General features: G+C 37.3%; 1 protein-coding gene across 8 annotated transcripts in view; it reads left to right on the top strand.

Moving 5' to 3' along the window:
• LOC138983845 (serine/threonine-protein kinase 24-like) overlaps window positions 1-15,747 on the top strand; it is a 48,314-nt gene that overhangs the window by 23,819 nt on the left and 8,748 nt on the right. For 5 of the 8 annotated variants that reach the window (XR_011461279.1, XR_011461278.1, XR_011461275.1 and 2 more), the window contains 5 exons: window positions 1,050-1,163; window positions 3,014-3,094; window positions 3,933-4,064; window positions 14,248-14,349; window positions 15,418-15,636. Coding sequence is in view for 1 of the 8 variants with exons in the window: in XM_070357186.1 (XP_070213287.1) it covers window positions 1,050-1,163; window positions 3,014-3,094; window positions 3,933-4,064; window positions 14,248-14,349; window positions 15,418-15,636 (648 nt within the window). In the remaining 7 variants the exon portion in view is untranslated. The remainder of the gene's footprint in view (window positions 1-1,049; window positions 1,164-3,013; window positions 3,095-3,932; window positions 4,065-14,247; window positions 14,350-15,417; window positions 15,637-15,747) is intronic. The other 3 variants (XR_011461280.1, XR_011461277.1, XR_011461276.1) reach the window with 2 other exon arrangements.

Below are 15,747 nucleotides of genomic sequence, written 5' to 3'. Positions count from 1 at the left end.
ACATTTTTTTTTACGTGTTTTTATTTAGGAGAAGGTCTTATGTATCCGCTCCATTGTTTCAGTAAATGTTTTTTTTTTTGGTGGCCTTTTTTTCTCAGAATACCAGTTATTGTGACATGTACAAATTCTTAGCATTAGGTCATCATTGCATGAATTACTTTTTCTCCCTTAAAGTCTTTTTACTAAACAATACAATATTTGTACTAATTTAAGTGACTGGACTTTGAGTTTTGCCTGAATCTATCATAACAATTATTGACACAAATAGATGGGCACATATTAGCAAATGGAAAGAAGTCTAGAACACATTTTCACAGATGTTTTGTAACATTTAGGTTTAACAAATTCATTGATTGATAACACATTCAATTTCTCTGTAGTTTTTTTTTTTTCTAAAATGTGTGATGGTTTTGCTGAAGTGTGATCAGTTTTGGAGATTCTCTGCAAGTGATAACAGTTTTGTGCAAGCGAATCATGATGTTATGGTCGCTGATTCATATATTTTGTGCATGTGAATCATGGTTTTTTGCAAGTGATCACTGTTTGTGCAAGTACTTGGGTTTAGAACATGTATGGATCTATTATAGTGTTGTGCAAGTGATTCATATACATGTACTGTGTTGTTGGTCTGTGAGTGATCATGAGATCCAAGTGTTAATGTGCAAGTGAATGATGTGGAAGTTTCATGGAAGTGTTGTGCAAGCTGATGAAGCATGGTGTGCTGCCGGTCTTCAAAATGAATGTATATAGTGTTGTGTGCAACTGATCCATTAATGCGGTAACTAATTGTGTTTGAGTGATGCAAGTGTTAAACAATGTGTCATGTTTTGTTGTCTCTGTGAGTTGAGTTTTGAGCAAGTGATGCCTCAAGTCTTGTGAAAGTGAATGATGCTTTGTTGGACTTGAAGGGATTAGCTTTGGATTTTGAATTTTTGATGCAAATGTTGTGCAAGAGAATCATGCATTGGTCTCCCTTGTGTTGCATGTTGCCGTGTGCTGTGGCTGTTGTTGTGCTGCTGCTGATGATGATGACAATGTTGTGGACACAGGCGGCCCCCCACCCCTCACAGCAGAGCCACCCATCTCACCCTCCCGCCCCCTCCTCCCGCCCAGACCATGAGAGCAGTGACAAACAGAGCTATGGCAAGGGCGACGTCTACATAGTGAGTTGGGCACCGTTTCTTTCTCATGTTGTTCACAAAGAGTATTTATTGATGGAAGACCAAAGGTTGGGCCCAGTGAGTTAATGTTTCCTTTTGTTCAGAAGTTTGTTTATCGATGTAAGCGCCAAGGTTTGGACAAGCAAAGGACGTTATCATCACGAGCGCGCCTGTGTTACACAGCTTCATCGAGAATGTGGTTTTGTTCAGTTGTTTCATATTTTCTGCTGTTCTCTTTCAGTTCCTGATCCATACCCCACCCCTTTGCTGTGGCTAAAATAAGTGCTACAGTTAAAAAAAAAAAATTATGAAAAAAGAAAAACCCTCATTCTATTCTGCAGTCTCTTTGTTGGTCTTTCTTTATGTTACGTTCCTTTTGGTGTAAGCGATCATGTGGGTCACATGCTTCGGAATTTGACATGTGATACGAGCTGGTCCGTCTACTTGGACACATACACACAATCATCAGTCTGGTTGTGCAAAATGGATAGTTTTAGCTGAATTAATTTGACAGATTTTGAAATTGATTCAATCAAAAGTAGTCACTCTGCACAGAAGGCAGCAAAGTAAACTTGATTTTTGGTGTGTGTCCAAGTGGCAGGATATTATCTCTTTGCATCACATGCAAAACCCTGGCCACCCCCCGCGGGTTAGGGGGAAGAATTTACCCGATGCTCCCCGGCATGTCGTAAGAGGCGACTAACGGATTCCTTTTACCCTTGTTAAGTGTTTCTTGTATAGAATATAGTCAATTTTTGTAAAGATTTTAGTCAAGCAGTATGTAAGAAATGTTAAGTCCTTTGTACTGGAAACTTGCATTCTCCCAGTAAGGTCATATATTGTACTATGTTGCAAGCCCCTGGAGCAAATTTTTGATTAGTGCTTTTGTGAACAAGAAACAATTGGCAAATGGCTCTATCCCATCTCCCCCCTTTCCCCGTCGCGATATAACCGTCGTGGTTGAAAACGATGTTAAACACCAAATAAAGAAAGAGAACCCTGGCCAGATTTTGGTTATGAAGATAACGGCTTACACAAGAAGGAATTTACCTTTAAAATTAAAGTTGAGAGTTAATTATTCCTCACTGTGGCTGTCAAGAGTACCAGTACTTTTCCCACACTTACGGGAGTAGGCTTTTTGAGCTTATACCTTCACTTATGTTGCCCATCTTTTGCCAATTAATGCAAAATTAGGCACTAATAAGTCATAACCAGCAAACTTACAGAGTGATCAAAATAGTTTGAATTGACATTCACTAAACAAAAGTTATGCAATATGTATTGTTACATGCTTTACATTTGCTGCATTGAAGTTGTCGTGTGTTTGACAGACTCTTTGTGTGACGTTGCTCTGCCTTTCCAGCGTCTTGTGTTAATTGCTGTAGTCAGGGGTTGCGCTAATTATTTTGCACGATTTTGTGTGAAGATTGCATTTTCAGGTGCCAAACGAATTGGCTATATCGCTGCACAAAATACTGGTCAAACCTAACGCACAAAATAGGTCTTATTCAACCTACGCAATTTTCACAGTCAGCGCGACCTCTGAGTAATATATGGCGTTGATCATGTGCGCTGAATGTCCTGTGTTGTCTTGATGACGTCAAGCTTTTGTGCTGAGCGTCGTGTGTTGCTTTGATATAATTATGTCAAAATTTGTGCTGCTAAAAAGTGAAAGTCTTGTGTTGTTGTGATATAATTATTGTCATGTCAAAATTTGTGCTGCTGAAAAGTCCTGTGTCGTTGTCAAACGTATGTGTGAAAACGTTTGTGCTGAAGCGCAGTGTTTTCTGTGTGTGTGTGCTAAACGTGTGCACTGAAATGTAGTGTTTTCTGTGTGTGTGTGCTTTTCTCAGAGTGGCAGCCCTAAACACATGCGTAGTCATTCCGACTTGTCATCTCCGACAACACCCCCACCTTACAGCTCCCAGAATAGAGTAAGTCCGCCACTCGTGGCTTTTCTTTGTGTAATCTCTTATTGCCTCAACACCACAGCAACGACTGCTGAGAGGTGCAGCTTTAGATCATGTCAGTTTTGCGGGGAAGTAAAAAAAATATATCTATATTTTTATTTATTTTTGGAAGGGGGGATGGAGGGGGGGGGGGGGGGAGAAGAAGGAGGAGAAGTCTAAGACAACTTTCTATTATTTTGTTTGTACATGTATATATAGATGTACATATATCATTTTAGTTTATTTCTTTGGTCATTTGGGGTTTCATTAAAAAACAAAAACAACGACCACCTTCAGATGTTTGGTTGTCTGTTGTGGGTAATTTTTTTTCATTTTCTTGACTTATTTTAATCGTTGTCCTTCTTTAGGATTCATTACAAATAATCCCTGTTTTCTGAATCATCATATTCTGAAACCTTTTTTCTGTTTTATTCTGAATTCAGGGAAGGGTTGAATTTGTAACCTGTCCAGGCATTTTTAATTTTTAACCCATTTCCTCCTCCTAGGTTTTTAGATAAAGTCTCGTTTTGTTTGATAGCATTCCTAGCGGGAAAGGACAATTAGCTTATTAGTAGGTCTTAAAGGTTACAGGTTTTTTTTTTTCCTTTGGGTTACTGTTGTTCCTAGATAATGTAAATATAGACAATTTTTATTTGACCTTTTGACCTCTCTGAATTTTGGAAACAGATTCTTTTGAACCTTTTGTCTTTTAAAATTTTGAACTAGCCCCGGAAGTGTTGATTTTCCCCCATTCTTTTGGGTTTGACACCTGAACAGTCTCTTTTAACCTTTACTTGACCTCTGCTTGACCTTGACCTTCTAGCTACCGTTGCAAGAGCGGCCCAAGTCTCAGTATGACTTGCCGAACTCTGTGCCGAGTGAGAACAACAATTACCAACCAGGTCGCATGCTTGGTCCGTACCGAGGCTATCAGGTTTTACCACCAGGGCCCGTTGTGAGTTCCCCCATCTCTTCTTTATTTCCCTTTTTCTCTCTCCCCTGTTCCCCCCTCAAAGTACCTGGGTATTCTAACACTGCATGGATGTGTAGCCATTCCTGTTGTCGTCTCTTTCCTTCGGTGTCGTTCCCCTGCATGCTTGAATAACATACCTAACTTTATTTTTTTAAATTTTTATTCCAGTTATTCTTAATCTCCTTGTGTTGCTTTCTGCAGCTTCCATTTTGTAGCAAGTGTAATTTCCGCAGCTTGTCTTAACTTATAATGTTACCTACAAATAAAGAAAACAGCACAGTTAATCCATGCTCACTGAGGCAAAAAAGTCCTCCTGGCTTCTTCCTGCCAGTCTGATTTTCTCATCATCTTGTCTTTTCTAATTTGTTTTAGCCTATATTAAACAGTTGAGCCTTATACATTCAGGTTTCATATCTTACCTCCACATCACACACATTTTAGGGGTATAATAACTGATCCGTTATAAGTTAAGTGTTGTCAGCCTCCCCTGCTTCCAAAGAGGATTAAAAAAAATCTTAAGTCTAAAGGTTGCTGTAATATCTGTCAAGACTGTGAAAGGTCTTTCAGTTTGCACCTGGGAAAGAAGTATAGTTGTAGCATCTTTCATTGAAATTGTTTCTTTGTGAGGTGTTGCATGCAGAAGATGTGGGTTTCCATGTTAGGGTGATTGTAAGTGTTAGCAAGGTAGTGATCTACTGGTATTTGTCCTGCACCTTAATCTGCCGGCACCTCCACTCCCCACTGTCGAGGCAGAGTATCTGCACTGTCAAGTTTGAACAAAAAATCTGTCTTTATTGGTGGTTATTGTATTTGTCCATTTTGTTGTTGGCGGGGTTTTTCTTTTCCACTTTGACCAACTGTCTTTTTGTGTTGTTTGGTACAGTCATAGAAGTTTCCAACTTTACTTTTCATCTATTTCTGTTGTAAAATCCTTTTTATATTTAGTCAAGTTTTGACTAAATATTTTAACATCGAGGGGGAATCGAAACGAGGGTCGTGGTGTAATGTGCGTGCGTGCGTGCGTGCGTGCGTGTAGAGCGATTCAGACCAAACTACTGGACCGATCTTTATGAAATTTGACATGAGAGTTCCTGGGTATGATATCCCCGAACGTTTTTTTCATTTTTTTGATAAATGTCTTTGATGACGTCATATCCGGCTTTTCGTGAAAGTTGAGGCGGCACTGTCACGCCCTCATTTTTCAACCAAATTGGTTGAAATTTTTTTTTTTCTTCAACATTTTTTATTCAGGCATGCATGAATTAATTGTCAAACAATTCAAGGTACATAAATATTTGACAAAACAACATAATACATAATTTATATGGCAGCTAATAATGCATTATATGGAGCCCATTTAAGGGTAAACTGATATTGTTTCATATTAATACTGTAAACATATTGGTCAATTTTATGTAGATAAGATAATTCTTTCAAAAATACACGTAAACATGGTCTGATGTTATTGATTCTACATTTATAAACAAAAAATTTAGCGTTCAAGAGTATGAAATCAAAGCCTTGATCTGTCTTTATGTTACTGTCAAAACCAAAAAGTATCAAGTTATCAGTAAGGTTTAGTCTAATACAGTTGTCACATTTCCTTTTTAGAAATTGTTCAAACTCAGCCCAAAAGGTTCTGACATGTTGGCACTTGCATAAGTAATGGTAAATCGAATCTTTTTCAACTTTGCAAAAATTACATAAATTACTATTAACAACTTTCATTTCCTTAAGGACTGAGTTTGTTACAAGTATTCGGTTATTTATTTTTATCTGAAACCACTTTAATTTTGTTTCTTGAATTTTCCTAGTAACGTTAAATATTTTTGGCCATTCAACTGGTGTTTGTGTTAGTATTTTTTCCCAGTTTGTACATGCGTTTGGAATACAAGCTTTACCTATCAACACGTCATAGAACACCTTAGATCCTTTTGAATCCTTTGTAATACAGTTAATAGCCTTTATGCAGGGCATACATTGGTTATCTTCCACAACAGTGTTATGTTTGAGCAAGTATGATTTTATACTATTAATACATCCATAGTATTCCAAGAAATTGACAGAAAGTGAATACTTTGTGTTAAAGCTTTCCACATCCAAAAACACTCCATTTTCTTGTAACAAATCTTTCACATAAAAAACACCTTTGTCTGACCAATTTTTATAATGAAAGGAATTATTACCAATTTTAAACTTGTTGTTGAAGAACAGAGGTTCTGCAAGAACTTCATCTTTAGTTGTAACTTCCAATGTTCCATAATATTCCAAATATGCTTCAAAAACATCTCTCCAAAAAGGATTGACATTTGTTCTTGCTAATATTTTGGGTCCGAAATTTCGGACTGATTCAACCTCCGGACAGTTGCGCAAGAGAATTTCCCTCCACTTGGGACCAAGAAAAATTTTTCTCATCCACAATAATTTTAAAGACATAATGTATGTTTTTATATTTGGAATAGATATACCTCCTTCTTGCACGGAGTGTACTGCAATAGTTCTTTTCACTTTATCTCTTTTTCCGTCCCAAACAAAATCAAAACACATCTTCTGCAACTGTTGAATCATATTGTGTGGTGGATTTGGAAGCAGAATCCACAAATAGACCAGTTTTGACAGTATTAATGATTTCAATATTGCAACTCTGCCTAACGGTGTACTAGAACGTTTCATCCAAATATTGAATAATTTCTTGGCTTCATTGAACTTATCCATCATGTTCATTTCTGCCATTTTTGTCAAATCATTTGTAAACCACAGTCCAAGGATCTTAAACCTTTCTGGATTCCAAGTCATTTTTCTATGTGGAAGAAACTGAGTAGGGTTATTTCGTTCACTGCCTGCCCAAACATTACAAGTTTTATCATAATTAAGTTTAAGTCCTGAAATACAAGCAAATTCATCAAGAGTATTAAATAATTCCACAAAAGATTGATTCGAGCCTTCAAGAAATGTGGTTGTATCATCTGCAAACTGACTTATCTTATGTTCTGTGTTATTAACCTGAATGCCCTTTATATCATTATTTTCCCTAATTTTACAGGCTAACACTTCAGCACACAAAATAAATAAATAAGGTGAGATTGGGTCACCCTGCCTGCAACCACGTTTTATAGGAAATCGAGTTGATGATTTACCATTGACAATCACAGAAGCACTTAAATTTGAATAAAAAGCCAAAATCCAGTTACAAATATCTTCACCAAAACCGAAAGCCTTTAATACCTTATGCATGTAATTCCAGTTAACAGAATCAAAAGCCTTTTCAAAATCAAGTGAGACTATTAAACCTGGTAAATTCTCTTCTTTTAAATAGTGTAGCATGTCGTAGATTAACCTTAGGTTATCACCAATATATCTTCCGGCCACAAAACCAGTTTGATCTAAATTTATTAATTCAGGAAGTACCTTTTTGATCCTATTTGCGATACAAGTTGAACCAATTTTGTACGTAACATTTAACAGTGATATCGGTCGCCAATTTTTAATATATTCCCTGGGTTTATCACCTTTAGGTATGCAGATAATAATACCTTCCCTCTGAGTTATTGACATTTGCTCATTCAAGAAACCCTCGTTAAGAGATCTAACCACTAATCCACCTAACTGTTTCCAGAAGAATTTAAAAAATTCTACTGTAAAGCCATCTGTGCCAGGACTCTTCCCGTTTTTCATGTTTTTTAATGCATTTGAGGCTTCCTCTAACGTAATCATACCCTCCAGGGAGTCTGACGCAACCTCTGATAATGTTGGAAGGGATTGAGCATAGTCATTTATGTCAATATCAATTACATCTTTTTCAGAATAAATATTTTGGTAAAACTGCTTTGTTTCTTCTAACATTTGTTCAGTATCTTCTATGCATGAACCATTTTTTGTTATTAATTTAAACATTTGTTTGCTGACAAAGTGTCTTTTTTCTAAATTACAATAATATTTAGAAGTTTTTTCTCCTGCTGCGGCCCAATTTGCTTTACAGCGTAATAAAATACCTTCAATCTTACTCTTCCTAATATTTAATAACTCATTTTTCTTTTCTTGTAGCATCTGTAGCTCATTATCCGTTTTGTGTATTTTTTTGTCTAAATCTAATATTTCTTTTTCCAATTCTTCTTCTTTATTGTTATTTTCCTTCTTCTTTTTTGCACTGAACTCCATTGTTTCTTTGCGAAGTTCCATGAGTAAGGTATCAAGAAACAATTGGTCTGATATAGTAAATTCTAACTCTTCTACTGAAATATGTTGTAAATTTGCTCTGTCGTAAACAAGCGCCGAATATTGTTCTTGTATTTTTGCAATAGTTTCATTGATTTTATCTACAAATTTTCTGTCCCGCAGCAGCGATGAATTAAACTTCCAGAAATTTTTAAAGCGAGTTTCCTTTTTGAATTCCAACTTTAAAGTAATTAAAGAATGATCAGTTTGGTTGAAATTTTGGTCAAGTAATCTTCGACGAAGCCCGGACTTCGGTATTGCATTTCAGCTTGGTGGCTTAAAAATTAATTAATGACTTTGGTCATTAAAAATCTGAAAATTGTAAAAAAAAAAAAACAATTTATAAAACGATCCAAATTTACGTTTATCTTATTCTCCATCATTTGCTGATTCCAAAAACATATAAATATGTTATATTCGGATTAAAAACAAGATCTGAAAATTAAAAATATAAAAATTATTATCAAAATTAAATTGTCCAAATCAATTTAAAAACACTTTCATCTTATTCCTTGTCGGTTCCTGATTCCAAAAACATATAGATATGATATGTTTGGATTAAAAACACGCTCAGAAAGTTAAAACAAAGAGAGGTACAGAAAAGCGTGCTATCCTTCTTAGCGCAACTACTACCCCGCTCTTCTTGTCAATTTCACTGCCTTTGCCATGAGCGGTGGACTGACGATGCTACGAGTATACGGTCTTGCTGAAAAATGGCATTGCGTTCAGTTTCATTCTGTGAGTTCGACAGCTACTTGACTAAATATTGTATTTTCGCCTTACACGACTTGTTCTTTCTTTTGTTCTTTGGTTTGTTCTTTTTTGTTCTCGTTCTCTCTTTCTTTCTTTTTCTTTTTTTTTTCTTTCTTTCTTTCTTAAACTTTCTTTCTGTCAGTACAGTGTAATGAAGTACGAGTTAGCAGAACATTCTCAACTCATTGAGGATTTGATCACCCGAGTGAAAATTACATCAATCTCTCGATGCTTTGCCTTTTTTGTGCAAACATTTATTCCGCTTACTTTTCTTTACTTTTTTCAATGTTATTCCTTTTATTTCAATTCGATCAGCACTGGGAATTATTATGTCTTTGCTGTCCCTTTCTTTTCTTTTTCACTCCTTTCGGTATTACTGTCGCTTCCCATATATTCATGTGCATTATTTGCATTAATTTTTGGTTACATGAAATATATATTATCTAACCGACTTAAAATGTATCCAATTTGTTATAATTGTGCTTTTTGTGTTTTGTGACATTGTGTTTGCAAATAACAAATTCATTAATGTAATTGTTATAGTGGTATGTTACATTAATGTGGTATAGTTTGTAAACAAAGGGTGTGGGTATGGGGGTGCACCCTTACATTGGTTTATGCAATATGCTTTTCTTCTAATAATAGTCAGAGGAGACGTTTATGAATCATTATCGCCTGCATTTTGCTCAGGGACTGGCTTGAGTTTTATTTTTTTACTTTTTTATATTTTTTATAAGTCAATTGCAGGATTTGATTGGTAAATAGGAGACTGTCATTTGAGTGCAAGATGCCTAATTTATTTCAGTAAAAACCATCCTGTTTGAAGTCGAAGAGGTCCAAATTGTATTAGATTGGCAGGTCACAGTGAGAAGTGATCGAGAGCTAAAGGGGTATTTTTGAACCATTTTGTTTGGACAGAAGGGGCATGCAGGTGATTCCTGCAGTTGAGGACAGTGGTATGCATAGGACTGGTTGAGTTTTTGAAACATTGTAATATAGTGTGGCAGTCCAACAGAGAGAACTTTGAAAACTCTCGTCATTGGTTGAGAGTGGAACCTCCTTTTGACTTAATTTAAGACCTCGAAAAATCTGAGAAAATCGGGTCTCAAAAAGGAGGGAGTCTTAAAATGGGGTTAAATTTGCAGTGGTTATGAACAGAAAGTCTGAAAAAGCAAGGTCTTAAAGGCGAGGAGCTGTCTTAGAACAGGAGGTCTGGGGGGTGGGGGGATCTATGCATTGACACTATGTTTTCCATTGTTACTATTTTAGTGTTACAGCACCCACTCATTAATTAACTGCAGTCTTTTCAACTCCTCCACACCCCACACCCCCCCCCCCCTCCTAATCATCCTTCCTCCCAAGAGCTGCTCCCCTTTCCCTCACCTGTTCCCTAAATCATTGACTTTTTTCTTTTCTTGTTTTGTTTTGTTTTTGGTGGAGTCAGTTTGATGTTGTGAGTGCAGCGGTGAGATTAGCAGTTGACCGGGGTTAACAAGTGTGGTTAGAAGATATGTGTAGAATACTGCAGAATTATAGTCTGCAGGTATCCGTCAGTTTTGATATGTGTAGAATTCTGCAGAATTATAGTCTGCAGGTGTCTGTCAGTTTTGGTATGTGTAGAATTCTGCAGAATTATAGTCTGCAGGTATCCGTCAGTTTTGATATGTGTAGAATTCTGCAGAATTATAGTCTGCAGGTGTCCGTCAGTTTTGGTATGTGTAGAATTCTGCAGAATTATAGTCTGCAGGTATCCGTCAGTTTTGGTATGTGTAGAATTCTGCAGAATTATAGTCTGCGGGTATCCGTCAGTTTTGATATGTGTAGAATTCTGCAGAATTATAGTCTGCAGGTATCCGTCAGTTTTGGTATGTGTAGAATTCTGCAGAATTATAGTCTGCAGGTATCCGTCAGTTTTGAAATGTGTAGAATTCTGCAGAATTATAGTCTGCAGGTATCCGTCAGTTTTGGTATGTGTAGAATTCTGCAGAATTATAGTCTGCAGGTATCCGTCAGTTTTGAAATGTGTAGAATTCGGTAGAATAGTCTGCAGGTATCCGTTAGTTTTGATATGTGTAGAATACTGCAGAATAGTCTGCAGGTATCCGTCAGTTTTGATATGTGTAGAATTCGGTAGAAGTCTGCAAGTATCCATCCGTTTGGAAGGTATCCTCTGTGATCTCATAGCAAGCAAGGAGATTGTGTTCGATATTTTAGAAACGACTGCAGGCTTCTATCTTTTTACATTTAGTCAAGTTTTGACTAAATGTTTTAACATAGAGGGGGAATCGAGACGAGGGTCGTGGTGTGTGTGTGTATGTGTGTGTGTGTGTGTGTGTGTGTGTAGAGCTATTCAGAGTAAACTACTGGACCGATCTTTATGAAATTTTACATGAGAGTTCCTGGGTATGATATCCCCAGACGTTTTTTCATTTTTTCGATAAATGTCTTTTATGACGTCATATCCGGCTTTTTGTATAAGTTGAGGCGGCTCTGTCACACTTTCATTTTTCAATCAAATTGATTGAAATTTTGTCCAAGCAATCTTCAACGAAGGCCGGACTTCGGTATTGCATCCAGCATGGAGGCTTAAAAATTAATTAATGACTTTGGTCATTAAAAATCTGAAAATTGTAATTAAAATTATGTTTTTATAAAACGATCCAAAATTACTTTTATTTTATTCTTCATCATGTTCTGATTCCAAAAACATATAAATATGTTATATTCAGATTAAAAACAAGCTCTGAAACTTAAAAATATAAAAATTATGATTAAAATAAAATGTCCAAAATCGTTTTAAAAACAATTTCATCTTATTCCGGGCAAGAAGTAGTTTGTCTGTCTCCAATAGATGGTGTTCTCAATTTTTGTCTTCATTTTTATGTGTTAACACTCTGCAGGTTTTGGATGCACCTGGGGCCAAGTCTGCCATGTTCCTCACCATTTTTATGTTGGGTGGACTCTGAGAGCGAGAGAGGGAACAAACAAACTTTATTTTCCAAGGATAAAGGTTTAAGGCACATTGCCTTGTCTAACAACCTGTTCTTAAACAAATACTAAACATATGATATTCACTAAAGAAGCATACAAATGGAAAGAAATAATAGAAGAAAAAAAATGCTAAATGCAACCAGAATATGAATTGGAATAAAAAGTAATGCCGAGAAAGTTAGAAAGACCACAATAAAGAAACGAACCACAAAACCACAACCACAAAATGGTTCATCCAAAAAAAGAGAGACAGAGACGGAGACTCAAATTTGAAAACACCGTGTGCGTGTGTGTGTTAAATGGTTAGATGTTTTGGTATTCTTTGCACATTGCAGAATCGAAGTGATCTCTGACTTGGAATATCTTTATAATTGACACAGTGAAAGGGGGAAGGGGTGCACATTCAAACATGTTCATACTCTAGCTGGAGGTTTTCATTTACTTGACTACATGTTTGACATATTGTCCGCAAAACTTTGTATAATTATTAACAAATTGATCAATCCTAACAACCTATGCAATGTATTTTTTATGTTATATGACCATTGATGTTGAATTAATCCATCCAGATATCTATGCAATGTATCATCTAAACCTTTATTTACATTATACAACATATGTAGTTTTGCTGCGAATACAACTTATTTCATTGTCACAATCCTTGCACGGTTTCTTCTTTTATTATTTTTTTTTAAGCTCTGTGTATTATTAATTTATTGTTATGTGGAAATGTGCATAAACATGTGTGCTATTGAAATGAATGAAATGTTAAGGTTAATATAAGCTTGGGTGGACCACTCGGTGTATGGTTGAAAACTAACTTTGCAGGAAAATGTAGGTGTATTTTTGTAGGAACTTTTCAGAACAGGATTGCCTGCTGTAGTTGTCTTTGTACATGCAACGTAGCCATGTTCTAAAGTAAGGAAGTGTAAGCGTCCAACCTCCATTTTTCAAACATTTTACTTTTTAGATGGAGACACATTTTTTCTCTAAATGTTTTGAAAATATTTAAAAAGTAACTATAATACCCCGCAGCATTTACTACAATCATTTAAGAAAGCAGACGTATGCCAATAAATTCCTGAATTGAAAGAAAATCATGTTTATGTTTGTGATGCCTTTTTAATGAAGCTAATGTGTAAATGAAGTGTAAGAAATAAAACCTGTCGGTACAGTGGAACCCCCCTTTTAAGACCCCCCAATTTAAGACTCCCCAATTTAAGACCCCCCAATTTAAGACTCCCCAATTTAAGACCCCCCAATTTAAGACCCCCCAATTTAAGACCCCCAATTTAAGACTCCCTCCTTTTTAAGACCCCCAATTTAAGACCCCCCAATTTAAGACTCCCTCCTTTTTAAGACTCCCTCCTTTTTAAGACCCCCAATTTAAGACTCCCCCCTTTTAAGACCCCCCTTTTAAGACCCCCCAATTTAAGACTCCCCTTTTTAAGACTCCCTCCTTTTTAAGACCCCCAATTTAAGACTCCCTCCCTTTTAAGACCCTGTTTTCTAAGATTTACTGTTCATAACCTCTGTAAATGTACCCCCATTTTAAGACTCCCCCACCCCCCGCGGGTTAGGGGGAAGAATTTACCCGATGCTCCCCAGCATGTCGTAAGAGGCGACTAACGGATTCTGTTTCTCTTTTTACCCTTGTTAAGTGTTTCTTGTATATAATATAGTCAATGTTTGTAAAGATTTTAGTCAAGCAGTATGTAAGAAATGTTAAGTCCTTTGTACTGGAAACTTGCATTCTCCCAGTAAGGTAATACATTGTACTACGTTGCAGGCCCCTGGAGCGGATTTTTGATTAGTGCTTTTGTGAACAAGAAACAATTAACAAGTGGCTCTATCCCATCTCCCCCCCCCTTTCCCTGTCGCGATATAACCTTCGTGGTTGAAAACAACGTTAAACACCAAATAAAGAAAGAAAGTAAGACTCCCCCTCAATTTTAAGACCTGACTTTGTCAGATTTGTGGAGGTCTTTAAAGGGGGGTTCTACTGTACCTAACTAAGCAAGGTCTTAAAAAGAGGTCTTTAATTGGGGCGTCTTGAAACAATGGTTCCACTGGGTTTTTTCTTCCTAAATGCTGTCCTGAAGAAGACTCCACCGAATAACATGTGATTTTTGAATCGTGCTGTCTTTGAGTAAAGATCTGTTTTATTTGTTAGCGTGGACTAAAGAGGCTATGTTCTGTGTTGCAGCCCACCAAGAGTCCTGCCCCCCAGCCCCCGCCTGTCATCAACAACGCCGGTCCTCAGGTCTCCCCCAGCCTCGAACACGTTGTGCGGCCTGTTTTATCCACCGTGAGTGTTCCAATTTTTTACACCCTGCATATCGTATATACTGGGTGTATAGGTCTGTCTGTCTGTCTGTCCAGACTAAACTAGAATGGAACTCTGGTACTTCTGAGTGGATTGAGCTGAAATTTGGTGTGTAGTTTGGCATTCAGGGGCACATACGGTACCTGTTGTAAAAGAGGAGATATGAGCTTTACACGCCTTTACACAGCCAAAGGAATGAATCAGACGATTAAGGTTTTATGTTGGGGACGCGGATCTCAACCAAACATCTGATGTCGGAGTAATTTTGTCTACATGCTTCCCTTCAATAGATGAATTCCATTAAGGTTTTATGTTGGGGACGCGGATCTCAACCAAACATCTGATGTCGGAGTAATTTTGTCTACATGCTTCCCTTCAATAGATGAATTCCGGAAATAACTGTCGGGTTTGTATGGGTTGCTTTCCCTTGTTTTTCATTTCATAGAAACACTGAGGCAAGCTACACGTGACATTGTGGGATTGCCTCAGTGTTTTTATGGAAACAAGGGAAAGCAACTCTTCCACACGCCAACACAACTGGATAGAGTTATTTTCCAACATCGTGTACTTGGGAGAATTCGTGTAATTTGAAGGATCATTGTTCAGCTTAGGAAAATTTCAGACCAAAAAAATTGAAGGGTTATATTTCAAGTTGTGAAATGGAAAGAAAGAAATGAGGAAAGATAAATTTTCATTTTCTGGTTTTGGAAAGCTGAGGGCGAGATTTGCATTGGTTTGAAGTGTCTAGGGAAATTGAAGAGTGCTGTTTCAATTCTTGAAAACTGAAGGGTTGTTTTCCAGATTTCGAGGATTTTGGAGAAAGGAAAAATCCTTTTCCTGTTTGTAAGGTTTAGGTAACGGGATTGTCATTTTTCAGATTGGGGTCAAATTGTAGGCAGGTAGGAGAAAGACATGACCCTCCTTGACCCTCCATGACCCTCCTTAGCACAATGGGTAAAACATGTGATCTTGTACTATCAAGATAAAACACACAGAAGATGTGTGCTGACGTATGGCTTTAAACAGAGAAACTTTTCTTTTCGCTTACAGTTGCGAGAGGATTATCGAGAGGAGTACCGGCGTATAGGTCGGCCCATACCCCTCACAGAAGCCATCGACGAACTTCGCAATGCCTTTGACCTGGCTGAACAGTCGTGTCCTGGTCTGACGGATGACCTTCTGTCAGGTATCGTCACTCGCCTGGCCACCTCCTCCCGCACCGTTAGTCAAGCAGAGTTATCCCATGGGCTGGCCAATCTGAAAATTTAGGTGAGTGGGAGGTAGGATGCTTGTTTGTTTGTTTTAACTTGAAGCGTCACACAGGGGCGTTTGTGTGTGTGTGCGTGCGTATGTGTGTGTGTGTCAGTATGTGCAAGGGTG

This window comes from Littorina saxatilis, linkage group LG13 (genome assembly GCF_037325665.1).
Source record: "Littorina saxatilis isolate snail1 linkage group LG13, US_GU_Lsax_2.0, whole genome shotgun sequence".
NCBI classification, from domain to species: domain Eukaryota; kingdom Metazoa; phylum Mollusca; class Gastropoda; order Littorinimorpha; family Littorinidae; genus Littorina; species Littorina saxatilis.
The sequence above is the reverse complement of the archived record's forward strand: the minus strand, read 5'-3'. Positions and strand labels throughout refer to the sequence as shown.